At 34.3% G+C, this 26,383-nt stretch overlaps 2 protein-coding genes across 3 annotated transcripts; both read left to right on the forward strand.

Annotated features, from left to right (window-relative positions):
* On the forward strand, positions 759-15,892 carry LOC109331242 (DNA-directed RNA polymerase I subunit 1). The gene is made up of 21 exons (XM_019565622.1): positions 759-875; positions 966-1,135; positions 1,833-1,992; positions 2,147-2,428; positions 3,096-3,320; positions 3,460-3,630; positions 4,915-5,086; positions 5,458-5,642; positions 7,016-7,279; positions 7,631-7,719; positions 7,876-8,023; positions 8,221-8,439; positions 8,627-8,944; positions 9,032-9,176; positions 10,471-10,679; positions 11,405-11,607; positions 12,426-12,624; positions 12,710-12,963; positions 13,449-13,595; positions 13,707-14,547; positions 15,049-15,892. The coding sequence occupies exons 1-21, from the start codon at positions 858-860 to the stop codon at positions 15,625-15,627; spliced, it is 4,998 nt and encodes a 1,665-aa protein (XP_019421167.1). The 5' UTR covers positions 759-857; the 3' UTR covers positions 15,628-15,892.
* Positions 18,367-23,282, forward strand: LOC109331813 (ABC transporter E family member 2-like). Of its 2 annotated transcripts, none has more exons than XM_019566545.1 (12): positions 18,367-18,617; positions 18,813-18,898; positions 18,979-19,076; positions 19,165-19,282; positions 19,366-19,455; positions 20,184-20,488; positions 20,593-20,788; positions 21,124-21,309; positions 21,407-21,679; positions 22,121-22,366; positions 22,769-22,910; positions 22,988-23,282. In XM_019566545.1, exons 1-11 carry the CDS (start codon positions 18,515-18,517, stop codon positions 22,886-22,888), a joined length of 1,821 nt encoding a protein of 606 aa, XP_019422090.1. In that variant the 5' UTR covers positions 18,367-18,514; the 3' UTR covers positions 22,889-22,910; positions 22,988-23,282. The 2 variants fall into 2 exon arrangements, with proteins under 2 accessions (XP_019422090.1, XP_019422091.1); XM_019566546.1 differs by having other exon boundaries at positions 22,769-22,909; positions 23,054-23,282.

Below are 26,383 nucleotides of genomic sequence, written 5' to 3' on the forward strand. Positions count from 1 at the left end.
GATTAAAAAATAAAGAGTCTGATTTATTGAACAATACTTAATACTTATTGAAAGAATAATTACATACTCAATAAAAAAGATTAATTCTTTAAATATAAGATGAAAGTAAATTCTGGGTAGTACAAAAAATTAGTGTTGTGAGAACCAGATCGTACTAGATTGTTCGTCCAGTTTGACCACTGATAGGATTTGAAAATGACTCTAGTTTGTAGTCTTAACCGAATGAGAGTTGGACCGTTTTGAATCGAGAAAATTCTGGTCTGACTATGTTAATCCTGGTTAAATCAGAATAACTGGGAAGTAAACCATACAGTTTACTTAAAATTAAAAAAAAATAGAACACTATTCTAATATTTTGTTTTACTTCGGTCCAAAAAAATATTAAGAGATGTTATTTCAAATAATTATTAATTATATTAATTTTTTTACTTATATAATTATATATTTATTGATAAAATTATTAATTATATATGAAATCATCTGATCCGATCAGACGATTTAACTGTTTAAACTAGTTAAACCTATTACACCACTTCTTCTTCTGTTTTGAATTCCCACTATTTTAGAAGATGCAAACAAATAGTCTATAATTTTTATATACTAATTAATCCTCAATTAAAGTGGAACATATTCAAAAGTCTGGAGAAAAAAGCATGTAAGAATATGATTATATATTTCTTGTGGGTCCCATTACATAAATAAAACGTATAAAACCTAATCTGATTATATATATAATATATAATGTTTCAGCTGTTTCACTGTGTTCTTTAAACCATAAACCCTTTCTCTCTCTCTTTCTCTTCTTCTCACGCCGTCACCACTATCTTTCCTTCACTGCAATAACTTCAATCCAAGTCATGGTCCAAACCACAGAGGTATTAATCTTTCATTCTACGTGTTTTTTCATCTACTACTTCGTGTAATTTCAGTTTCTTAAAGTCTGAAACTTTGTTGTTTTTTTGCAGGGGGCAACGAATTTCGTTGAAGCGGTTGCGTTCAGTTTTTTAACTCATCAAGAGTTGAAGAGGAGTAGTTGTGTAACTATAAAAAATCCCATTTTGCTTGATGGTCTTGATCGACCTGTACCTGAGGGATTGTATGATCCTGCTTTGGGTCCACTGGATGAGAAATCTCCGTATGTTTTCATCATTGATCATTATGTTAAACTTTGTTTATACTAATTACTTGTAACTATTATATTTGAATTTGAAAAAGCTTGTAAATTTGATGAATATCAGTTTTTATATGGTTGATACTTGCTAGCAGTGTTCTAAATTGCGGTTGCAATGCATTTGATGCAATTGTATAAGAAATGTAGCTATATATCTTTGCCCAAAACCACGATATTCTTGCAGCACAATTGCAGTAGCGAAGTGCAGCTTAAAACATTGTTTGCTAGGTTTTTTGGGGTGATATTTGTATGAAATTTCATTGAGACACTTTTAAGAAGTTTTAATTACAATTCAGTACCCCAAAAATTAACTTCCCTGTCTTATTAATTTTGTAGTTATGTTAAAGCTGCTAGGTTTTTTGAATTTTCTTTGTGAGATAGGGCTTCCTTGACAGAGTTGTTGAGGGATTCGATACCTTTCAGTGACTATAAGTAGCTTTTCTGGTATTTTAGTCATTCTCTCCTTGTTTTCTGTTTTTAATGAGGAGAATGGTTTGACTTGTTAATTTGTAGTTCTTTTCTCTGCATACAGAATGTTATTTTATTCTTCAAAAAGTATATTATTTTAGCTATAACAGTTATGCTTAAATTGAAACTTTATGCTGTTGTATTTACCTTATCCTGAGATGGATGACTGAGACATTTATTTTGCTTGATGCAGTTGTAAAACATGTGGTCAAGCCTCGAAACATTGCCCTGGTCACTTTGGTCATATTGAGCTCATTTTACCTGCATTCAATCCTTTGATGTTCAATATTCTTAAAAATCTTCTACAGATAACTTGTTTCTCTTGTCATCGTTTTAAGGCTAGCAGACCTGAGGTAAATATGCATCTCTGCGTTAATATTTGAAAACTATCATAAATTGTTGTTTTATATGTTGTTTCTATATATTTGTGTTTTTGGATAAGATATTTAATTATTTATATATATTGGCCAGTATTCACATGGTCTTGATGTCTTATGTTTATATTAGGTGGATTTATGTACATCCCAACTGGAGCTCATTATAAAAGGGGATATTATCAGAGCAAAAAATTTGGGTTCAATTAATCCAGAGGAATTCGTGCGTCCAGGTGATGATGACGGGAGCCAGTGTTGTAGTGCTGAACAAATGGGAGAAAAATGGACCTCCCTTCAATTTAGTGAGGCAAAGTCTGTTCTAAGGAAGTTTCTAATGAAGAAATATAGGAAGTGTCAAAATTGTAAATTCATCAATCCTAAAATCACTACACCAACCTATGGATGGTTTCATAAGGTAAAACCTTCGTTTCTGGTTTCTTGAACTTTCTTCAGAAATTAAAATATCAGAAGGATCTAAATGTAACTTTTGTTGTTGTCATTGTTAGGTTCACATAGTGTGCTTGTGTTAATTATATTATGCTCATCTTTCTTTTCCCTTTGTATATATACCTTTGTATTTGGTGGAGGTGGGTTGAACATATGAGTTTACAATTTTATTTTAGTGTGTGCTATGCCTTTAAGAAAAACTAAAAAGTAAGTTTGGTCGAACAAGGAGCTGAATGGCGATAAATGTGTTATGATGGAAATGGACAATTGTCTCCTCTCATTGTTTATGTTGATCACAGGGTTTCTGTTCACTTAATTTCTTTACCTCAATATCCAATAAATTTGGGCTATAGTTAGTCTTCTTTGTAGATTACTGGAGTACTCTTTTGCATCATATGGTAAACAGACACATCATGACTTTTTTTAATTAAATTCTGATAGACTGTTAAATTTGCTGTGCTGTATCAGACATTGCAATGTGGATATTACATTTTTTTCATATGAATTTTTCATGCTCCCTTCCACAGGACACAATTTCATGTTCATAGGTCCACTATTTTGTATGTATTTCTAGCTGCAATTACTAATTTGTGTTTTTTCCCCTTGCCTTTTTGTTTTCCGGTTGATGGCTCTAGAATGTTATTTCGGCTGCTCATACAAGATCAAATATCATTAATGCTCAAGATGCATTCATGTCGAGTGAAGCTATCAATGATGATATTTCTTTTGAAAACGGGGATACTACAGATGTAGAGGATATTGCCTTGGATGGGACCGGTAAAAGTGCTTCTAAAAAGCATAATTTGTCTCATATGCTCGCTAAGCTAGACGAACGTTCTGGGTCTTTGTTACCATCAAAGGTTAGTTTCTAGCAAATATTGGCTTAATGACTATCATTTAGAATCTTCCCACTGTTCAAGTTAAAGCATTTTGGATCTATAAAAGAGGCTACTGGAAGATACATATGGATCATTTAATTTAATTCTTTTCATATTGCAGGTTAAAAGCATTTTCAAGCATTTGTGGGAAAATGAGGCTCGACTCTGTTCTTATATTAGTGATATTCAAGGTCAGGGGGTTGGAAAGAACACAGGTCCGTCAATGTTCTTTCTGGAGAATATTTTTGTTCCACCAATCAAATTCCGCCCCCCAACCAAAGGAGGTGATAATGTAAGTATGACTAAAACCATTGACAATAATTTCACTCGAGGCAGCTATGTAGCATTGTTGTGAGAATATGCTTGATGATGTGATCTTCAATTCTAATTGTTGTTTCATGAGGAAAATTGCACATTAATGGTCTCCTGTTTGTAGAGATCAACTTGTGTGGTCATATCTTTAATTAGGATGTAAATGTATTGATTTATCCTTCGTTATGTTTCTCCTTTTAGTTTCCTCTACTATAGAATGTGTTGCATCCTGTAAGATGTGTTATGGATTGTTAGTGTTTATATTCCTTGCATCATTCATTGGTATAGCTAACTTGAATAAACGAGCAATTACTTGCAACATGGCAAATAAGGAAATAGTTAATATTTTGCCATTCAGAGTATTAATTACATTCGTTTGTGTTTCCTCTCAATTTCCTTCTTCCTATTGTACACCTAATACCTGAAATTCAAAACTTACAAAAAATCTGATCATAAACGTAATCAGTTCTCAAGTTTACTCTGGTGCATGTTTTACTAGCCTCATTGATACTTCTACACTAATCAAATTAATGGAGGTAACTGTAGGTGAACATGGAAAATAGGATATCCATCATCTTAAATTTTGTAGTCCAACGATAAGATTATTTGATGTTGCATTTAGTCTAGAATGCAATGTATTAAATTTTCATTGTGTAAACATCAACCAATTAATTTTTGCATTGTTTAGCAAAGGGGGCTATGGCAGTAACTTTTAATTCCTTGGAAATTTAGCCTATTTGCTACACAAAGCATTAGCCCGAAAAAATTAGAAAATTCTAAATATCTTGTGAATCAAAAATTTGTTTAAAAAATTATTATTAGTCATTATTTGTTATTTTAGGATGGGTTTAGCAAAAAAGAGAAAAAAGGTTAAGGTGGATGAGTGATCATACAAGAAAATATAACGGAACAAATATATGCTGGAGAAAGTTGGAGTAACACCTACTGAACAAATAATCAGAACTCACCCCAAGGTGGTTTGTTAAATTGAAGCTAGTTAGATTAAAAGAGGTTGAGGAAGAAGTCCTATGAAAATTTGAGGGAAAACCATTTTAAAAGTACTTTACTCATTTGGTGTATTGCAAATTTGTTTTTGCTGTAGTTAAATTGTGCCAGTTGACCCATATGACTGATTTGACCTAGAGGGATATGGTTTATTGCAGAAATTTGTAGTGTAGTTATTGAACTTTATTCCATTTGTTGTTTTATCACTATGAATATTTGTCCATGCTTTGATATATTACTTTTTTATTATATTTTGTAGGTAATGGAGCATCCTCAAACTGTCCTTTTGACTAAGGTTTTAGAGTCAAACGAATCCTTACGAGATGCGTGGCGTGCATATCTAGACGTGTCAGGTTCCTCAAAAGTTGTAAGCAGCTGGTGGATGGAACTTCAGAAATCCGTCAACATCCTATTTGACAATAAAACATCTGGTGAGAGTTTCTTCATTTTGTTTATCTTGTTGGGATGGTTTCATAAGGATCTGGGTAGTTGGGTTGGCTTGTTATTTGTCATCAAACTCTATGACTATATCTGTAAGTAATAATGCAAATGCTCTTAATGAATATATTTTGTAATTTTAAATGTACTCAAGTGTTTGTCAAGTTTTTATTTTATTTTTTGATGAAAAATGTAATATTATTGTTAAAGAGGATGAAGGAGTTAGATAAGCAGAATAAAGGTTTCCTTGAAAAATGTAATATTAACATCATTATGAGTTTGTGTGGATCACTTGGTAATTATGTTAATATGTAGATGTTTTAGAATTGTCCATAGAATTGTCTTCATTGCTTGCTTGGTGTAGGTCAAAAAGAAGCTGCTACTGGAATTTGTCAGTTGTTGGAGAAGAAGGAAGGCATCTTCCGTCAGAAAATGATGGGAAAGAGGGTCAATTTTGCTTGCCGCTCTGTCATATCTCCTGATCCTTATTTAGCAGTGAATGAAATTGGGATTCCCCCATATTTTGCTTTAAGATTAACTTATCCCGAGGTGAGGTTGTGTGTACTGATTACATATTAGTCTATTAGGCAATTTGCATTTTTTTGTTTTCTCTATTTCTATTATGAATTTCTGATGCCTATTCTGCTTTGGAATCTGCATGTTACCAATGTCTACACATTTGCATATGGATCTAATAGAATCAAATATTCTTGGCATTGTCTTTTTTTGACTGAAGATTGTAATTGTATTACGTTAAACCTCAACAATTATACAACTAAAAGCATGGAAGGCTAAGGTTCAACCCTCTTATGCGGATAGCAATACTAACTAAGCCAAACCACCCTAGAGAGAAAAACATTCAGAAGGCACATCAAGTACCATCTATAACCATATCAGATGGCACATAACATATTCCAATGGACTCCAAATAATGGCTATCAGCTATATTTTTATTCTTCTTTATCATTCCTCTGAGTCTTGTTCCTGCAAGATATCTTTCTTGACTGTATTTCTGCTTATGTTATTTAAATCCGATAATCTTATACAGACAACAAAAGGGCATTCATGCAAGCCCATATAATTTAGAGTAGGTTAAAATATTGAAAGTGGACAGTAGTCATTTTGCTCCAACTAGGTAACAATATGTACACTGTAGTAAAATGACGGAGTGCTTCAGGTGTCAAGCTTAAGAGAAGTTTTACCACTCAATTATAAGACCCACAATTAATTTTGAGCAGTAAAATGTAATACAAGAATAAACACCATGCAGTAGAGATAACAATGTTGTGTTGGATAAGTGGACATATCAGACAAGGTAAGATTAGAAATCAATGCATTAGAGAGAAAGTTGGAGTACCTCCTATTATAGAAATGATTGTAGAATCACATCTTAGGTAGTTTGGACATATGGGGAAGACTGTTAGAGGCCCCATTAAGGAGAGTAGATAAATGAAGGTTAGTCCAATTTCTAGAGGAATTCCAAGAAAAACCATAGGCGAAATGACTAGGAAAGATTTAGGGATAAATGTTTTATTAATGAATATGATTTATAGTAGAGCATTATGGAGTTGTTCGGTACATGTAGTCAACCCCACCTAGTGGGATTAACCATTGGTTGTTGTTGTACTGCAGTAAAATTTTGGACTTGTTCTTACCAAAGAGTTAGAAACACAAAATTAGAAATTGCTCCCAAGTGAAGTGAACATGTTTTATTGATAACTCCAAATGATGTGTGGGATATTAAATTATAACAAGTCGACAAACAGTTGATCATACTGAGGCTTTGCAATTGTTTAATATTATGCTGGACTGTCACTGTGTTTGGAATGGGATATTATTACTTATTATGGGAATACATGTCTTTTGGTCTCTAGAATCTCATTTTGTTTCCTGCCCTGGGCTTTTATGTTAATATCCTGCAGAGAGTCACTCCTTGGAATGTAGCCATGTTAAGGGATGCTATCCTTAACGGTCCTGAATCGCATCCAGGTGCCACACACTATGCTGATAAAGTTTCGATAGTCAAGCTTCCTCCAAAAGGGAAGATGCTTTCTTTGACATCAAGGAAGTTACCTTCCTCTAGAGGGGTTATTTTGCAACATGGGAAGATATCTGATCAGGAATTCGAAGGTAAAGTTGTATATCGCCACTTGAAGGATGGTGATATTGTACTCGTCAATCGACAGGTACTGCATTATCTCATTTGGATGTGTTATATCGACATATTTATCATGTTAATGCCTGCTATTGCTTCATTGTTTATTTTACAAGAATAGAAAATCTCACAATAGCATTAGAATTACTGGATATATGACATTTGGAAGTTCTGATGTACTCTTGGAAATTGTCTAGTTTGTATGGTTCTTGAAATTTCCTTTTTCCATTTTCCGTGTTTAAATTCCTTTCTCTATAAGTTGTGGTGATTTCTCTGTTTTCGTGACCTGGTACTGTATACCCAACTTAGAATATAGGTTTTTAAAGATTATATTGAAACACAATAGATGATCTAATTAATTGTACTTTATATTCTTTTGCAGCCTACACTTCATAAACCTAGTATAATGGCGCATGTAGTTCGTGTTTTAAAGGGGGAGAAAACAGTACGGATGCACTATGCAAACTGTAGGTAATATATAACCTTAGTTTGAGCTTGGTGTGGTTGTGGTAAATTATTTATATATTTTACTATATCTGACAAGTGACAAGTCACACTAATATGCTATGGTGAGATTTTTTTGATGTAGTCAGTAACCTTTTGTTTTTCCCCTCATGATGATATCAGTACTTACAATGCTGATTTTGACGGTGATGAGATTAATGTTCATTTTCCACAAGATGAAATTTCCCGAGCTGAAGCCTACAATATTGTGAATGCCAACAATCAGTATGTGAAGCCTACCAGTGGGGATCCAATCAGAGCCTTGATTCAGGTATTTGCATAAGTTATAAAAGATGGGCAGTATGGTGTTATTGGTGTATGAGGACCCCCCCACTGAACCCAGTGGTTTGGTCACAACACAGCATCTCTACCGTTGACCCTCACCCTCTATTTACTAAAGTCCCCCACCCCCATCTCCTTTCACGATTTCCTTAAGTTTTCTCCTCTCACTTTGGATAAAATTTCCAGGATCATATTGTAAGTGCTGCTCTTCTTACAAAAAAGGATACTTTTTTAAGATTTGAGGAGTTCAACCAACTCCTCTACAGTTCTGGTGTATCCATGACTGGGATGGGCTCTTTCTGTGGCAAATCTGGGAAGAAAGTTTTCATGTTAAGTACTGAGAGTGAAATGCTTATGTTTCCTCCAGCAATATGGAAGCCAGAGCCACTATGGACAGGAAAACAGGTTAGCATCTGTTAAGATTCTCCAAATTCATGACACTATAGGCACTATAACTGATTACTATCTAAATGAAGCAGGACAAACATTTTTGTTGTCCTTTTTCCTCTTGTAGTTATTATTTCATAGTATACTGCCCTGAAGATCTTGACATAATGATTGTATGTACAATTTGTTTCTGCTGTCTCCATAGGTTATCAGTGCGTTGCTATACTATATCACTAAAGGTTCTCCACCATTTACTGTGGAAAAGAATGCAAAAATCCCCTCTAATTTTTTCAAGACCCGAATCAATGAGGGAATTAGGTGCAGTGAAGATGCATCAAGAAAGAAGGACCAGCCTGATGAGGATAAATTGTTGATATATAGAAATGATTTGGTGCGTGGTGTAGTTGATAAGGCTCAGTTTGGTGACTATGGTATGGTACATACCGTGCAAGAGCTTTATGGCTCAAATATTGCTGGCAATCTGCTTTCAGCATTAAGTCGTTTATTCACGAACTTTTTACAGGTTAGCAACCAATTAATTAGTTTTGCAGTTTTGGTTAATAATTTTATTTAGTTCACAACATTCTGTTATCTGCATTCTGTCATTCAGATGCACGGGTTCACATGCGGAGTAGATGATCTTCTGATAACAGAAGAAAAGGATGGTGAAAGAATGGCACAACTTGAAAGCTGCGAGGAAATTGGTGACATTGTTCATCGTGAATTCGTTGGAGTCATGGATGATGCTAGATTAGGTACTTTGACATACAATTTATTTGAGCTAATCTTATTGTTATAGAATAATTTAAGCATATCCATTTTTTACCCCATGTTTATTACCATCTATTTTATTGAATTCATTGATTTTATGATGTCTGAACAGAAAATACCTTCATCACTCTCTTGCATTCAATTGTTCTTAGTTCTTACCATTGGTTCTGCTGCGCAGTAGAATATTTCTCTTGGAAACAAAATGAATTGGACCAGTATTAATACAAATTTATATAAATGGGTAGGAGGCGTCGATGTCTTCAAAAAAGTTAGTGCGTTGAAGATAGACATACACATAACCTATGGGTATGGGATAGGGTAAGGGATAGGGTCAAGATAGACATACACAGAACCTATGAATACAAAAAGTTGCAAACAATGTTTAATGGTAATAAATTAAATGGAAAATGGAAGTTTAAATTGAGGCATTTGAATTCATTACTGTGTATTATTTACTCCTAGGTAGTCACTAGCGCGCTATCACGCTGGGATAGCGGCATCACAGTGGTTGCTGGCCCTTCCACACGATGAAAGGGCGTGTAGCAGCATGGATAGCCATCACTCCACACGATGAAAGGGCGTGTAGCAGCGCGGATAGCCATCACACCTCTTGCAATTCAACGAGCTGTGATTTCAAGGGCCAAATCGTGGGTCAGAATCCGTTCCAACAAGGCTATGCGTGAAACCCTAATTTTTAAAGGGGAAAAGGCTGTTTTGTCCTTATTTTTTAATATGAGGCATGCTTTTTTGGGTTTTGGGGGTAATTTACCCCTCCCTCGTCTTCCCTCATCTATAAAACATGTGAGCTGCACTGCAGTTGTAAAACAGAACAGCTATTGAACATGCTCTGCTGCAGTGAAACCTTCTTCCCTTCTTTCTGCAGCACTGATAAGTTCCGTAGTTTTTGCCACTCACTCTCATCTCAACCTCCCACGTACACACTTCTAAGGCAAAGCTTCTTCCTCTCACTTCCCTTCCCACATACCCGATTCTTGCACAACAATGGTCTTATCTAAACCTCCCATTGTCATACCCACTCCAAAGAACATGTGCTCATATAAAGACAGAATGTATGGGAAGTAATGTTTTATGTACATTATCAGACATGCATGCATTTCATATTATCAGACATACATGCATTTCATAGTTATCTGCATTATCATATTACCAACATGCATGCATTTCAGAGTTATCTTTCCTGGGTTCTTTTGCATTTCCTTTGTACGATTTGGTTTTTCTATGCAAACATGTGATGTTGTAGTGTATTTGGTATTTCAGACCCAATCACATTGCAGTTGAATATTGAGAAAAAAATACGCAGTAATGGAGAAGCAGCCTTAACATACTTAGATAGGAAGATGATAAGTAATCTTAACACCAGGACAAGCTCAGGCATATTAAAGGAGTTACTATCTGAAGGAATATTGAAATCCTCTGGAAAAAATTGGATTTCTCTCATGACTACATCCGGAGCTAAGGGTAGTATGGTAAGTATACTGCTGTAACATTAATCATTTGTTCATATCACTCTATCTTAATTGTTTGCATATCAGGATAGGAAACATAAACACCATACATACTGTATGCGCTGTACTGTTTCTGGTTGGGAACATAATCTCCTATGAATATTAAGTGCTCAAGTGTCTCTAACGCAACACACATTTGAAGCACTTAAATTTTTAGCCTAGGATCATTGTGGAATCCATTATCCTCCAAACTCATTGTAACTTCTTATGTTTGTCTTGATGAATTTCACTTGTTTTATTTAAAAAAATGAATGTAACACATAAGAAGACACAATGTTTCTTTAAAGAAGAGGAATTAATCACTCTTGGAAATATTGCTTTAAAATAGGGAGCCTCTGTTTGCCGAGGTGTTTGCCTGGAAGTATTTTAAGTTGGATGTTCCAGTCATATCGATAAATGCAAGGATATTTCTACAGTTTCTTCTGGTGAAGTTTCGAAAACAATTACCAATATAGAAGCTAGTTGGGAAGTTCAGCTGGTTCATAACAGCTTTTGACAGTTATTTTAAGCACTGAAAAGTAACTTATTACTTCTCTGGCAGTTTTCCAGTTTCCACCATTGAACTAACCGTTCTGGAATCATTCAATCCTTAGTCCGTTTTCATATCTGCTAATTCATACAAGTCATGTACGTATTTGTTTATGACATTTATGACATTTACTGACACTAAGATGGGTTTTGAATAGGTCAACTTTCAGCAGATATCGTCTCATCTAGGCCAGCAAGAATTGGAAGGAAAACGAGTTCCACGCATGGTTTCTGGAAAGACCTTGCCATGCTTTACTCCCTGGGATTGTTCTCCTAGAGCAGGAGGGTTCATTATAGATCGTTTTCTTACTGCCCTTCGCCCACAGGAATATTACTTTCATTGCATGGCTGGTCGTGAAGGGTAAGAAAATCTTCTCAATCGAGATATAGCAATCCATTCTAAACATTTTCATGTTAAATGATAGAGTTTAATCTTTATAAGCTGATAGTGTAACAATTTATACACAGTCAGTGCATCATCCACCATTCATTTGTATCTCTAAATGATATATGACCACTGTTGTTGCAAATTGTTATTTCATTGAGAAAGTAGTTCTCAAATAAAAGAAAGCTATTAAAATAGCTAGAGGAAGGCCTGAGTAAACCTTGGGATAAACTTTTCATAGGATCCCTACTCAAACCTTGGGATAAACTATTTCAAAGATCCTATTCAAACCTTGGGTTAAAAACCTTGTTGGATTTTGGTTGTAGATAGAGCCCAATGGTTAGCTGATCCATGTGGTGATCCAACCTAGCAGGATGAAGCTGTGTCGTTCATGATTGTTTATTTGTGTTTAATCTTCTTATTTCTGTCTGAAAAATTCTATACAGTTTTTGACAGAATGAGTTGTGATGTTTATTAACTTCTGGATGATGAGTGGTCCTAACCACATTAACTATTTCATCCTACATCCAGTCATCCTACATCCACCCTTAAGTCTAAGGGAATTTTGTTAAATATCTAGCTGGAGATTTCTAGCTTGTAGCCCAAATCTTTCTGTTATTTCCGTTTGTTTATATGCTGTTTCTTCCCCTTGTGCATAATCACTCAATTTGGTTTATGCAAATATTTTGATATTATTTTTAAGGGAATATGGAATTAGAGTGCTTAGTTTCTTCTTGGGTATCACATAGTCTACTTCTTTGTAAATCCTTACAACTGACATGTTTGCCTCTCAGATTGGTTGATACTGCAGTCAAAACGTCTCGGAGTGGTTACCTACAAAGATGCCTAATGAAAAATCTTGAGTGTCTTAAAGTTAGTTATGATCATACTGTTCGTGATTCTGATGGTTCAGTTATCCAGTTTCATTATGGAGAAGATGGTGTAGATGTCCATCAAACTAGCTTTATCACCAAGTTTGAAGCATTGTCAACTGTATGAACATGTTTATTAATTTTTGGAAAACCGTAATTATGCATAAAATGTGTACCTTTTTATATCTGTTTGTTTTTAATTTCAGAATAAAGAATTGGTTTATAGCAACTTTTGTCGTCAGCTAGACAAATCCAGTCCTTACATTAACAAGTTGCCTGATGCTCTTGAAAGAAAAGCAAAAAAATTCATTCGCGAGAAACAGAGAAATACTGGTTCAATAAAACGATCAGATTTCTTGAAATTGATGGAGCACAAGTATATCTCGAGTCTTGCACAGCCTGGAGAGCCAGTTGGTGTGTTAGCTTCTCAGTCTGTTGGAGAACCGGCAACACAGATGACGTAAGTTTTGCTACCCTAGACTAACCCCCATGTAATTTCAGAAGTTTTGTAGAACCCTACACAACGAGATTTGCATCAAACTGATGGTCTTATCCCAAGAATGTGACTTAAGGAATAGTCATCTTTTACATAGTGAATAGTTCAAAAGTTTATGCTGAAAATTCTTGAAGTGTGGAAGTCTTTTCCTAGTTGCTGGAGTGTTAGGAACAACTTTATACGCGTATGTGTGAATTTTGTGTTCGAGAACATTGTATTTGCAGGGCGGTGGTGTTTTTGTGTCTGTGTCCATGAAATTCTCAATAATTTGAAGACAAAATTCACATGTGAATTTTATTCCTCTTATAGTTGCTAGTAGGATTGCAGTTGCATTTTGCTATTTTACCTCCATGATTATTCATTTATATGAAATCTATAAGCATACTTGGGTGGGTGATTACTTGTGTTTGCTTATTTTTTTGGCTTATTTTTTCCTTTTTTCCCCTCAGTTTGAATACATTCCATCTTGCTGGTCGTGGTGAAATGAATGTGACACTTGGAATTCCACGTCTACAAGAGATCCTAATGGCTGCCGCAAAAGATATCAAGACTCCATTTATGTCATGCCCCTTGACCTTGATACCCGAAAAGTCAATGTGAGATGCTGACATTGTTCTATATTATCTCTTTTGTGCCTGTAGTTGCGTTTCTGAACTGAAAACTTCTTACCTTTTCTGCCTAGATGTTTAATGTAGTTGTTATTTCAGGGAAGATGCAAATCGTCTTGCAGATAAGTTGAAGAAGATCACTGTAGCTGACATAATTGAGAATATGGAAGTGTCTGTTGTACCAGTAGCTGTTCATGATGGTCAGATTTGCAGTATATATAAGCTTGAGATGAAGCTATACAAGCCTAAACACTATCCAAAATACACTGATATAACAATTGCAGACTGGGAGGAAACTCTAAACTTTTTTTTTGTGAGGGAGTTGGAGGACGCCATCGAGAATCACATGTCATTGCTCTCTAAGATTAGTGGCATACAAAATTTTAAGTCAGATCCACAATCAAGTTCTACAAATGGGTCAGAAGACGTTGACAGCAATGGATTGGAATCTGAGAAAAAGGGTCGCAATAATGATGATGACGATGAAGATGGTGGTGGTGAAGATGCAGAAGGGGCTGAGGATCTTGGTTCAGATGCACAAAAGCGAAAACAGCAAGGTACTGATGAGGTTGATTATGAGGATGGTGCTGAAGAGGACACACATGATGGTGAGCTATCAGAGGATTTCGAAGATGACGAGGGTGGGGGTAATGTAAAAGTTAATGAGGATGGGGGTCATGTCATAGTTAACGAGAATGAAAGTGATACTGAATTTAGTGAGGGTGGTGAGAATGTGCCAAATGATGCCAATAATTCTCATGCACATGAAATAAAATCCAAGCCCAAGTCTACTGATAAAAAGGATAATATGGAATCTGGAAAGAAAAAATCTGAATCAACAACAAAAAAATATGACAGGCGAATTTTTGTGGAAGCGAAAGGGATGAATTTTAAGATCCACTTTAAATTTATCAATGAACCTCACATTTTGTTGGCTCAGGTACTTTCATGCCTGACCTCTTTTTTCTTCACCGATGTCAATCTTGTTTTAATTATTGTCTGAGATTGATCGTTTCATTCTACAAACAGTCTATTTCTATATTCCCGTAGATTATATCAGTATATACCCCAGAAATGAGTTGATTTCTGCCTACCTTGTGGCCCCTTTAATTGTCTGCATCATGTGACATAATTTTGTACCTTGGGTGTCTTTGAAGGCTGATAATGAGTCAGTTGTATTAGTAACTTGCTAATTTGTATAATAGGTCCAAATGCATTTCGTGAAGTTAGTATTAGTTACTTCTTTTATGTCCTTAGTACTTGAGAATGTAAAAAAAAGTTAGCATGGTAGATTGGATGGAGATGTAGTAGTTTCTTTTCATTAATCATTTTCTGATCTCTTTCCCCTTCTGAAATCAGAAATATCTGGCAGTAAATATAGTCCTATGCATATTTTTCCTCCAACATAGAAAAACTCACTGTTTTCTAATTAACTCTGTAGATTGCTCAGAGAACTGCTAAGAAGGTTTGCATCCAGAAGTTTGGAAAGGTTGGTGAATGTAAAGCTATTACATGCAAAGAAAGTGGAGTAATCTACAATGGTGAAGATGAAGGTAAGAAGGATGCAGAGAAAATACCAGCACTTCAGACATCAGGGATACATTTCCAAACATTTTGGGAGTTGCAAGATGATCTTGATGTTAACTATGTTTATTCTAACAATGTCTTTGAAATGCTAAATGCTTATGGGGTGGAAGCAGCCAGAGAGACCATCATAAGAGAAGTACAAAATGTGTTCAAGTCTTATGGGATTTCAGTAAATATCCGGCATTTGACGCTTATTGCTGACTTTATGACACACTCTGGTGGCTATCGTCCAATGAGCAGAATGGGTAGCATAGCAGACTCAACATCCCCTTTCATCAAAATGTGCTTTGAAACAGCCTCCAAATTCATTGTTGAAGCAGCTTATCATGGACAAGTGGACAATTTGGAAACTCCTTCAGCTAGAGTTTGTCTTGGTTTACCAGTAAAAATGGGAACTGGGTGCCATGAGTTGATCCAGAAGGTGGAAATATGATATAGCTGCCATGTTCCTCATCTCTAGACCTGTGGCAAAATTTTGACACCTTATACAACAAACTTTTGTTTGAAAAAAAAATTAAAGCTAAGTTTTCTGGTAATCCTAAAGTAATTGTCTTGGAGGTAGCGGTATTATTATTGTATGAAATGCCATGCCTGGTGCAATATACAAGTGGTAGAATCAATAGCTTCTTGTTCCTGTGCCATTTTCCTGGTTGTTTTAGAATATGTACAACATATTGACATGTAATTTAGTTTCAATGATTTTACATACCTTTTTTTTAATAGACTTTATGGAAGACCTTATTAAGTTGTATGTCATTGCTCATTTTCATAAATTATAGATTATTTTCTTGATTGGCCATGGTAGATGTAGAAAGTCTTTATAAACTGTGCTGAACTATAATATGAAAGAAAACTAGTCATCAATGTGAGGAATGGTAGCATCTATTTGTCTCTAGTCTCTACTAATCAAAGTCACCAATGAGCTAGGTTTTGGGTTGGGAGTTATGGATAACATTTTGAATCTGCTCCACAGCCACCATCTCAACCATGTGGAACCAGTTGCTTCAGCCACCTCTCCTCTATTTTCAGCTATAGACTAGTTTCACCATATTTCACTATAACTTTGTTTTTTTTATAGTACTATCATGAGTATTCCTTAATCCTATAGATAATAAACTAATTACTTTTAAGAATAAAATTATTGGTCTTTTGGTTTTTCTGGCAATCTAGTAGAGTCTTACATATTTAGACTAATGTTTTCTTAGTATGGTAACGTTGTTTTAAGTAGGCAGAATATAAAAAATATAAAAAAGCATTGTATTCCACAGGTAATTGCTGTTGACATTGGACAAAGAATTAATTCCTTCTGGGAATAAAATCATTGGTTTTTTGGTTTTTTTGGTAATCTAATAGAGTTTTACATATTTAGACCAATGTTTTGTTGGTACCATAACCTTGTTTTAAGTTGGCAGTATTTAAAAAAATAAAAAAAACATTGTATTCTACAGGTAATTGCTGTTGACATCGGACAAAAAATTAAGTCACTAACTGTTAATATGATTAGATTTGTTGAACAGATCCAAATTGATCAAAGATCGCTTTGATTTTGGACTTTTTTTTATTAAACTGTTTTGCTTTTAAAATGGAAGAAATAAGAATAAAACTATAGAGGAATATTCCTTTGTCAACAACTACTAATAATTACTTAAAAAGATAGTCATATACTATACAATATATCATAATATAAGTGTTGTCTTTTTTAGTTGTAAGTTTAGATTGTGATAATATTTTTAACATTGGGTTGTTGATTTACTTTGAACATTAATTATTAGAATAACGATTTAAATAATGTTGTAAGATTTTTATCTTATGTGTTATTGGTAGTGGTATTGTGGTGTTGCATATCTTACAGAGTTAAATCATCTAAAATCTCATATCATTAGTTATGAGAAACTTTTGTGTGTTAATGTGTGTACATTAGGAGAACATATTCTCTTAGTTATGGCATAAAAAATATCTAAGTGCGCTGCATTAAAATTATTTTTTAAATTTAAAATGTAAAAAAATTGTATTATATTTTAGTATTAGAGAGTCCAACTGTATGTAGAGATGTCCTTGTATTAGACCATTCTATTAAATTGCTTGAAATTGATGCTGTTTAAAAATTAATTAGCAAGTCAAAATATTTTCTCATCTTGCAATAATGAGATTTGAATAAACTAATATAAAGTGATAATTAGTGGAGGGTGGGGATGTTTTCGTGTTTCCTAAATGTACAAATAAAAAAGTAATATTTTATGAATATAGGTCAAAATAATTTTTAATAAGGGACTAAGGGTTACAAAAACTAGTCACTAAAAATGGTGAAAATAAATAATTTGATCCTATTTGAGGATCATTGGTTTTCTATTTTTTTTAAGGATCAAATTAGTGAGTAATACATATAAACTTTAGGAGATTAAAATAAATCTTTACTCTAAAAACATAGTTATAAATACTAAATAGTATTAGTTAGTTTAACCATAATATTGATGAACCTATTCATATGTTAGCTAAAATATGTTAAAATTAGTTATATTGTATAGTGAAAATTGACTTAAGCATGAAACAATTTCATATTTATAATTTTATTAATATATAATTTAATCATTCCACTATTTAAGCATAAAATCACTTATCAAACTATTGCACGCTTGACCAACGAGTGTTATTTAAGTGGTATGTGTTAAATTTCTTTTAAGCAAAGTTTTGAGTTTAAGTTTTGTAGATGAAAAAATACTTATGATGAGAGTTAGTCTCTTATACTGTGACATGATTATCTTTAGTGCAATGATACATGTGAGAAACCAACAAAAAATTGTTGCACCTTTATACCAATGTTTTGAGTCATATGACTCCAATCAAAATTAGAGTGTCTCAAAAATTAATCATTAAAGATACTAAAAATAACTGGTTTGATTTAAATGTGGTAAAATTACTAAAATGTTGATCTAATGATCTAAGGTTTCCACTATATTACAGGATCATCAAAAAATCAATAATTTAATTTCGGATAGCATTACAGATTGAAAGAAATAATTATGCATTCCAAAAAGATTAATTTCTTATAAAAAAGGATAAACCAAAAAATGATTAGGTAAAATTGCGAATCTTGATTTTCTAATTGTTAGAGATACACTATTTTAGTATTTTTTTAAGGAAAACATTCCTCATAATAGTTAACAAAATCCATGTTGACATGATAATAAAATCAGATTGATTCCAGTTATACGCAGCTGAAGCAAGGAACCCTAACTTGTTTGAGTGCGTGAGGAGCACACGTCTCTCTCTTCAATTATTCCACCCTTTTGCTTCAATCGCTGCCACAATCCACAATCACCATGTCTGATCGATTGACTCGTATCGCCATCGTCAGCAATGACAGGTGCAAACCCAAAAAGTGCCGTCAGGAGTGTAAGAAAAGTTGCCCTGTCGTCAGAACTGGTAACATTTGATTCTTTTTCGATCATCTTAATTTTATCTTAATCATTCAAATTTTGAAACTTTACATCATGCATAATTGTGGGTCGGTTTTGATTTTTTGGAATTTCATGTTAATATAAATTGTGTTTATGTTAATAGTTGTATTAGGGTTTATACTTTGTAGTGAGAAGTTGAATTATGTGATTCTGATTACAGGTAGATTGTGTATTGAGGTTTCTCAGGCATCCAAGATTGCTTTCATATCTGAGGAATTGTGCATTGGATGCGGTATCTGTGTTAAGGTATGTTTTTTTATGATGCTGTTATTGTGTTTTTCTTGGAGTTGATTGGTATATTATCTCAATTTTTTCTATTTGTGTAGAAATGTCCCTTTGAAGCCATCCAGATTATCAACTTGCCGAAGGATTTGGACAAAGATACCACTCATAGATATGGTCCTAATACTTTTAAGCTGCATAGGTGAGATGTTTAACTGAATTTCTATGAAAACCTTGTGGTCATTTGTTTTCTTTGGTTTGTGATGAACAGAATTGTGATGTAATTGCAGGTTGCCTGTGCCAAGGCCTGGGCAAGTGCTTGGGTTGGTTGGGACTAATGGAATTGGGAAGTCCACTGCCCTTAAAGTTTTGGCTGGGAAATTGAAACCGAACTTGGGTCGCTTCACTGTAATAACCAAAATTAATTTTTTAACCCTGTCAACTTGTTTTAGGTTTTATTTCATTCATTTGATTTTTCTATTACTTTGCAGAATCCCCCTGATTGGCAGGAAATTTTAACATATTTTCGAGGATCTGAATTGCAGAATTACTTCACTCGTATTCTAGAGGATGATTTGAAGGTGATGTCTGTGTCCCTCTTCAATATGTATGTATGCATGAATATTGTGTTCTGACTTTGTGGCTTTGTGTTAACTTACGGAAACAATTATGTGTGTTTTCATACCTGTTTGATTTTCCTTTTTTGTAAATGTGTTTTTTCTAATATTCTCAATGAAACTGTGGACATCGGCCTATTATTTGATGTCCGAGTCCGTGAACCTAGTTTGGTAAAATTGTGTCAACTAAGAAGTGCTACATTAATGCTGCAAATAGAACCAGAGAAGGTTATCATTCTATTTTCCCTTTAAGCTGACTAATTTACAGCATATCAGATTTTGCGAACGCACTGCCTCCGAAAACCTGTGAAACCCGAAAACAAAAATATGCTATGTCTGATATTCCCGCAATTGACCACCACCACCATGGCGGACCGAAATCACCATATGGCGATGTCACCATTTAATGGCCTTTTTCAAAAGGCGGATGGCGTTCTGCCCGAAACTGCTATGGCACTGCCATTTGACAACAATGCTCTAACATGGTGCATCATTGATATGCTTTAATAACTTCCCTAATTAGTCTGTGTTAAATAATCATTCAGAAAATACTTGGTATCTCATCATTGACAAAAGTGCTTTTGATTGAATTTTGTATTTATCAGATAGTACACTGCTCTTTTTTATGTAGAAAAACTACTCCATTCCTACTAGTAGTTGTGCTTAGTTTAATTAAATTGTAAATCACACAGGCTATCATCAAGCCCCAGTACGTTGACCACATTCCAAAAGCTGTTCAAGGAAATGTGGGGCAGGTGCTTGATCAGAAAGATGAGAGAGATGCTAAAGCGGAGCTTTGTGCTGATCTTCAGCTTAACCAGGTTATAGATCGTAATGTCGGTGATCTTTCAGGTGGAGAGCTGCAAAGGTTTGCCATTGCGGTTGTTGCCATACAGCATGCTGAGATATACATGTTTGATGAACCTTCTAGTTATCTTGATGTGAAACAGAGACTGAAAGCTGCCCAAGTTATTCGATCATTGCTCAGACCAAATAGGTTTTTGTCTTTCCCTCTCAATAGTATCTGCTTAAATCTTGTATATCCCAATGTGTACTTTTCCTTGATAAATATTGAATTTGTTTGCATTTATCCTTTTCCAGCTATGTAATTGTTGTGGAGCACGACCTTAGTGTCTTAGACTACTTATCAGACTTTATTTGCTGTTTGTATGGCAAACCTGGTGCATATGGAGTTGTAACACTTCCTTTCTCAGTCAGAGAAGGAATTAATATCTTCTTGTCTGGCTTTGTTCCAACAGAAAATCTTAGGTTCCGGGAAGAATCTCTTACCTTCAAGGTAAATATACTATATAATCCTTATATGCATCTTCCATCTCCAGTGTGCTGAGTATAAATCTAATTTGTGTGATGAAAATAAGCACTGGAATAGCTGTGTTTGTTTAACATCATAACATGCCAAGAATAAAACCACGAAGAGATGTTGATAATTTTCCATCTTTCCTTTTAAAACTTTTTGCATGCAATTATTTGCTCTATATTATTAAATTCCGTACTTTCAGCACTTCATCTGAATTTTTTTAAACATTATAAATTGTACTTATTTTATGTTACTCAAATTTCAGTTTTAAATATTCAAGATTATTGAATACACCTTTTTCTTGTTTTGTACAGGTTGCCGAGACTCCACAGGAAACTGCTGAGGAGGCTCAGTCGTATGCTCGATACAAATACCCAACCATGACCAAGACTCAAGGAAATTTCAAGCTTCGTGTTGTTGAAGGAGAATTTACTGATTCTCAGATTGTTGTGATGCTGGGTGAGAATGGGACTGGAAAGACAACATTTATTCGTATGCTGGTATTGTTTTTTATTGTTAAATTTGTTTTTATTCAGTTGTTTATTGTTTTTTATTCTTCCACATATCTATTCAGTTTACCGTGGTATTATTATTCAGGCTGGTTTATTGAAACCTGATGCTGTAGAAGGTGGATCTGATTTGGATATGCCCGAGTTTAATGTTTCATACAAGCCTCAGAAGATTAGCCCGAAATTCCAATCAACTGTTAGAAGCTTGCTTCATCAAAAAATTCGTGAGGCATATACTCATCCCCAGTTTATATCAGATGTTATGAAGCCACTTCTTATTGAACAATTAATGGACCAAGAAGTTGTGAATCTCTCCGGTGGAGAGTTGCAAAGAGTTGCCTTATGTCTCTGTCTCGGAAAGGTATTACAAACATTATCCCTGATAGCTGCTTCATATTGTTTATGAACCTTAGTTGTAGTGCCCGGCCTCGTTTTAAATTTCTGAATACCCTAGTAGTTTCCTATGTATATTGCAGATGCAATGTCTTTCTTTTGGTAACATGAAAATGAGTTTTGTGCTATTCTCCTGTCATGTTTATTTTGAGTCTCTTCCCTCGGATTACTCTAGTGCTTTCTCTGACCACCAAGTGTATGTCCTTATATCGAACTAAATAACAATTAACATTTTCTACATTCTACTATAGCAGCCCACAGATAGATCTATGCTATTGCTTGGCAATATTTATGTAACTAAATCACTTGGTTTTGGTGTGTGATTTCCTTTCTCTGTAAGATTTATGCCTCTATTTCAAAGTATATAGTGATAAAAAATTTCTGATCCATTTTTGTTCCACCACAACAGCCTGCAGATATCTATCTGATAGATGAGCCAAGTGCATATCTTGATTCTGAACAGCGAATTCATGCAGCCAAAGTCATCAAGAGGTTTATTCTTCATGCAAAGAAAACCGCATTTGTGGTTGAGCATGATTTCATCATGGCGACTTATCTTGCTGACAGAGTTATTGTTTATGAGGGTCAACCATCAATTGATTGTACTGCAAATTGTCCACAATCTTTGTTGAGTGGGATGAACCTTTTCTTATCAGTAAGTATCAATACTTTTTTCCTTCTGATTTATAAAGTATTTTGCATGTTTAAAATTAGTGGTTCTATGTGCTGGTGCATGTGTTGGAAAAATTAGGTTCAGATTTAGTGAAATAGCACAAGAGAAAGATGGCTATAAACTGGTGTACAATTGAAAGACATGTGATGTGATGTGATGCAGTGGCAACTACAAACCACTAGCATCCTTTTCATAATTTATACTAATAGCAGTATCCTTGTCATGAATAATTGAGGAAGCAACTCATGAAATACGAAATCAATCTTAAAGAATCTTATAAAATGCTCTTAAGATCTTGTACCATACAATAAATATGTTATAAAATACTGCCCTTTTATTCTGATAACTCATGATAGATATAATATTTTTCCGTCACTGTTGCAGCAACTTGATATCACCTTTAGAAGGGACCCAACTAATTTTCGCCCGAGGATCAACAAACTTGATTCAACCAAAGACAGAGAACAAAAGCATGCTGGGTCTTATTATTACCTTGACGACTGAGTTTATTATACTTATATTGAGGTCCGTCTTGCATTTGCTATCCCTTTTACATTAAAAGCTTTGCATAGAAGTTGGAAATGACTGTTTTATCTTTGATGCAGTTTCTTTTTCACCAACACAACATTGCACTAGTTCATTTGAAACATATAAGTTTCCCTTTTGTGGTTGAAGGCATCTTTGTCAATGGATTGAGGAGCTTGCATGCATAAATTCAGGCCGCATGTTGGAATGGTGCTTTTGTATGTTTCACAAATATGTAGTGAATATTGCTCAGCACCAGTTTTTGTATGACTTAGGGACTTAGGTGGGTGAATATGAATATTACAGGAGTTTATATTATTGGTCTTCATGTCCCAAATTTAGAGAGGAAAAAGTATGATACCAGATCGTGTTTTGGAATATATTTCTGCTGATAAGGTTGATTTTATTCAATGGGTATCATTACATTCTTCAGAAATGAAATAGTGGGTGGCTGTTTATGCCACCATTTGAAGAAGTAAAAGGATTAAATAGATTAATGCATAAAAGCAAATAAATTAGGGCAATGTTATATACACCCAAAATTATCATTCACATCAAAATGGATTATTCACTTGTGTTATCCGTTTGACTATTTTCAATCTTTACTATGAGTGGTTTATTTGGAACAAGGATTTGATGTTTCAAAGCGTGTCTTAAATTTTATCTTGTACCGATGAAAATATAACATTATATTAATTAAAAAGTTTATCATTCATTATTTTTTAATTTTTGTTCCAGTGTCATTGATGTGGACATGGTTTCAGTATTTTATTTGTCTAGTTATTTACAGCATTTACAATGAAAAATAATCCATCTACCTGGTGCAAGCATTGATCTGTTGGGCATTGATTAACATATTGTTTAGTTACAACATAGGATATAACTAATGGAGTTAGTAATATCAAAGAACCTTAAGTACAAAATAATATTAGACAATCAAAATATGTATTTGGTAAAAGCTTATTTTGGATAGTGTTTGAATAAGGATTTATATAAAGGGTTTGTTTATCTAATCTAGGTCAAAGTAATTGTATTTAGGCTTGGCTCTCAATGGCAGCAACCTTCCTTTAAGAATAAAAATTTCGGGGACGAGTGTGAGGATGATGAAATAATAATTTTGGAAATGTAAAAACTTTCGGAGTCGAAAATAAAAATATCCAAAGACAAAAAACATGGAAATTTTGAATGAATCAAGGAAACCCAAACTTTGTTGGGCTCAGAACAGTGCAACAGCAACTCAAGAATATGGCTCGCAAATTAGATTTTAAGAACCTTACCTATCTAAATATTTCAGATTTTTAAAAATGCTTTGTATATGCTGTTGTCTTATTCATGAATCATCACCACTCAAGTTAAAAACAACTTGCAAGTAGACCCACATGAGGAAGTAAAGTCCAAATGGGCTAGAATAGATGCTATGAGTACAATAAATCTCATCTTAATTCAAAGTTTCATCAATTGTGGGCTTCAATACAAATCAAAGGACAACCTCAATGAAGGACTTTGTAGGTTTTGACATTCAAATAAAAAACAATTATGACCAGTTGCCGCGTTTATACAATAAACATAAAGACAAATTATTATTCAATATTAAGGTCTTAGAACAACGCATATGAAGACATTATTGTATTTATATATGGAATGAAGACATGACCATCTTTTTCTATCTTATCCTCCTGAAAAGTCCCACAAAATTCACAAAGACGTGGGCTATTGGTAGATGTGATGGTAAGATTTGATATGTTAAATTTATTTTTAGCTAAAGAAAATATGGTTTTATGAATTCCATCATTTTTTTAATATTTAGAATGCTTTTTTTATTTATTAATTTGCGATTTAATTTGACCGGTTTGGATGTATTAATTGTTATATTTCTTGTACAAACATATATAGATCGTTTAATAGTTTAAACATTGTTTACCACTTTTCATTTCTCTAGTATGATTCTATAACAATTAAAAAAAAATACACATCTTTTACATAGAAAAATAAAATTATCCTAATCAAGATATATACATATACTATATTCATAAACAAGTCAATTTATTGAATAAACCTCACTTTTTTCCAAACCCTTTCATAAATCCAAAATTCTACCCAATAAAATACTATATAATCACACTAGTCAAAATGCACATTGTTGTGTAATGACTCATATCTCTATATCACAGCAATATAAGTTATGGACTTGAGCTGATGTAAAGGGATTGAGGTAGAGGGCTATATATATTGATGTTATGTAAACCTAATGTAACAATGAGAAAAATAATAAAACACTAATCTTTATTCTCTAATAATATATAGTGGTAACCGCTCAACGCTTCCGGGGATGTAAACGCAATTGGCCGAACCTCGTTACCAAATCTCTTGTGTTATTCTCTTGTCTATATACTCTTTACTATTTGATTGTTCACTTGTTCCCAACAATTGGTATCAGATGGCTCTTAACCCAGGTGCCAAATTCGAGGTGGGGAAGCTCGATGGAACTGGTAATTTCGGATTGTGGCAAAGGAGGGTTAAGGATGTGTTGGCTCAACAAGGTCTATCAAAGGCGCTGCGTGAAGGTATGAATCAACTAGATTGGGAAGAGTTAAAGGAGAAGGCTGCGGGTACCATACGACTCTGTCTATCATATGAGGTGATGTATCATGTTATGGATCTGACATCGCCAACAGATGTATGGGAGACATTAGAGAAGCGGTTCATGTCCAAGTCTCTAACAAATAAGTTGTATTTGAAACAGAGACTCTATGGCCTGAAGATGCAGGAAGGTGCTGATTTGCAACAACATCTCAACAGTTTTAATCAAGTGATCAATGACTTGCAGAAACTTGATGTGAAGGTTGATGATGAGGACAAAGCAATAATATTACTGTGTTCTTTGCCAAATTCCTATGAACACTTGGTGACAACATTGACGTACGGGAAAGACTCAATCAAACTGGATGAGATCACATCTGCACTTCTGTCCCACACTCAAAGAAGACAGAATGTAGGTGAAGGGTCTCAGGGTGATGGTCTGTATGTGAAAGGGAGCCAAGTGCGTGGGAGGAGACAAGGCAGAGGAGGTCATGCCAAAGGGAAAAGACCAACTTCCAGGGGCAGAACACCAGTAGAGTGCTACAAGTGCAAACAGACTGGGCATTATAAAAAGGATTGTCCCAATGAATGGAGTCCTAGGAAGCCGGTGGGAGAAGATGGAGTATCTACATATGTAAATGCTGCACAAAAAGATGACTCTGGTTTCATGTATATCATCAAATCATTGAAGTTGATCTACTATCTATATCATCAAATCATACGGTAGATGAGTGGATACTTGACACAGGTTGTTCCCACTACATGATGCCAAATAGAGAATGTTTCACCACATATAGGGGAGGCAATTTTGGTTTCATGTATCTTGGAAATAATAAAGCATGTGGAATTATTGGCATTAGAGAAATCAGAATTATGATGGATGATAGTGTAGTG

The sequence above is a fragment of the Lupinus angustifolius genome, chromosome LG17, assembly GCF_001865875.1.
Source record: "Lupinus angustifolius cultivar Tanjil chromosome LG17, LupAngTanjil_v1.0, whole genome shotgun sequence".
NCBI classification, from domain to species: domain Eukaryota; kingdom Viridiplantae; phylum Streptophyta; class Magnoliopsida; order Fabales; family Fabaceae; genus Lupinus; species Lupinus angustifolius.

Excerpts from the sequence above, each read along its gene's own strand:
- LOC109331242 (XM_019565622.1), top strand. Across the intron at positions 13,596-13,706 it reads TTGATACCCGAAAAGTCAAT|GGAAGATGCAAATCGTCTTG; the intron begins GTGAGATGCTGA and ends TTGTTATTTCAG. Across the intron at positions 14,548-15,048 it reads CTCACATTTTGTTGGCTCAG|ATTGCTCAGAGAACTGCTAA; the intron begins GTACTTTCATGC and ends TTAACTCTGTAG.
- LOC109331813 (XM_019566545.1), top strand. The coding sequence starts at position 18,515 with ATGTCTGATCGATTGACTCGTATCGCCATCGTCAGCAATGACAGGTGC. Across the intron at positions 19,456-20,183 it reads TTCTAGAGGATGATTTGAAG|GCTATCATCAAGCCCCAGTA; the intron begins GTGATGTCTGTG and ends TAAATCACACAG. Across the intron at positions 20,789-21,123 it reads AAGAATCTCTTACCTTCAAG|GTTGCCGAGACTCCACAGGA; the intron begins GTAAATATACTA and ends TGTTTTGTACAG.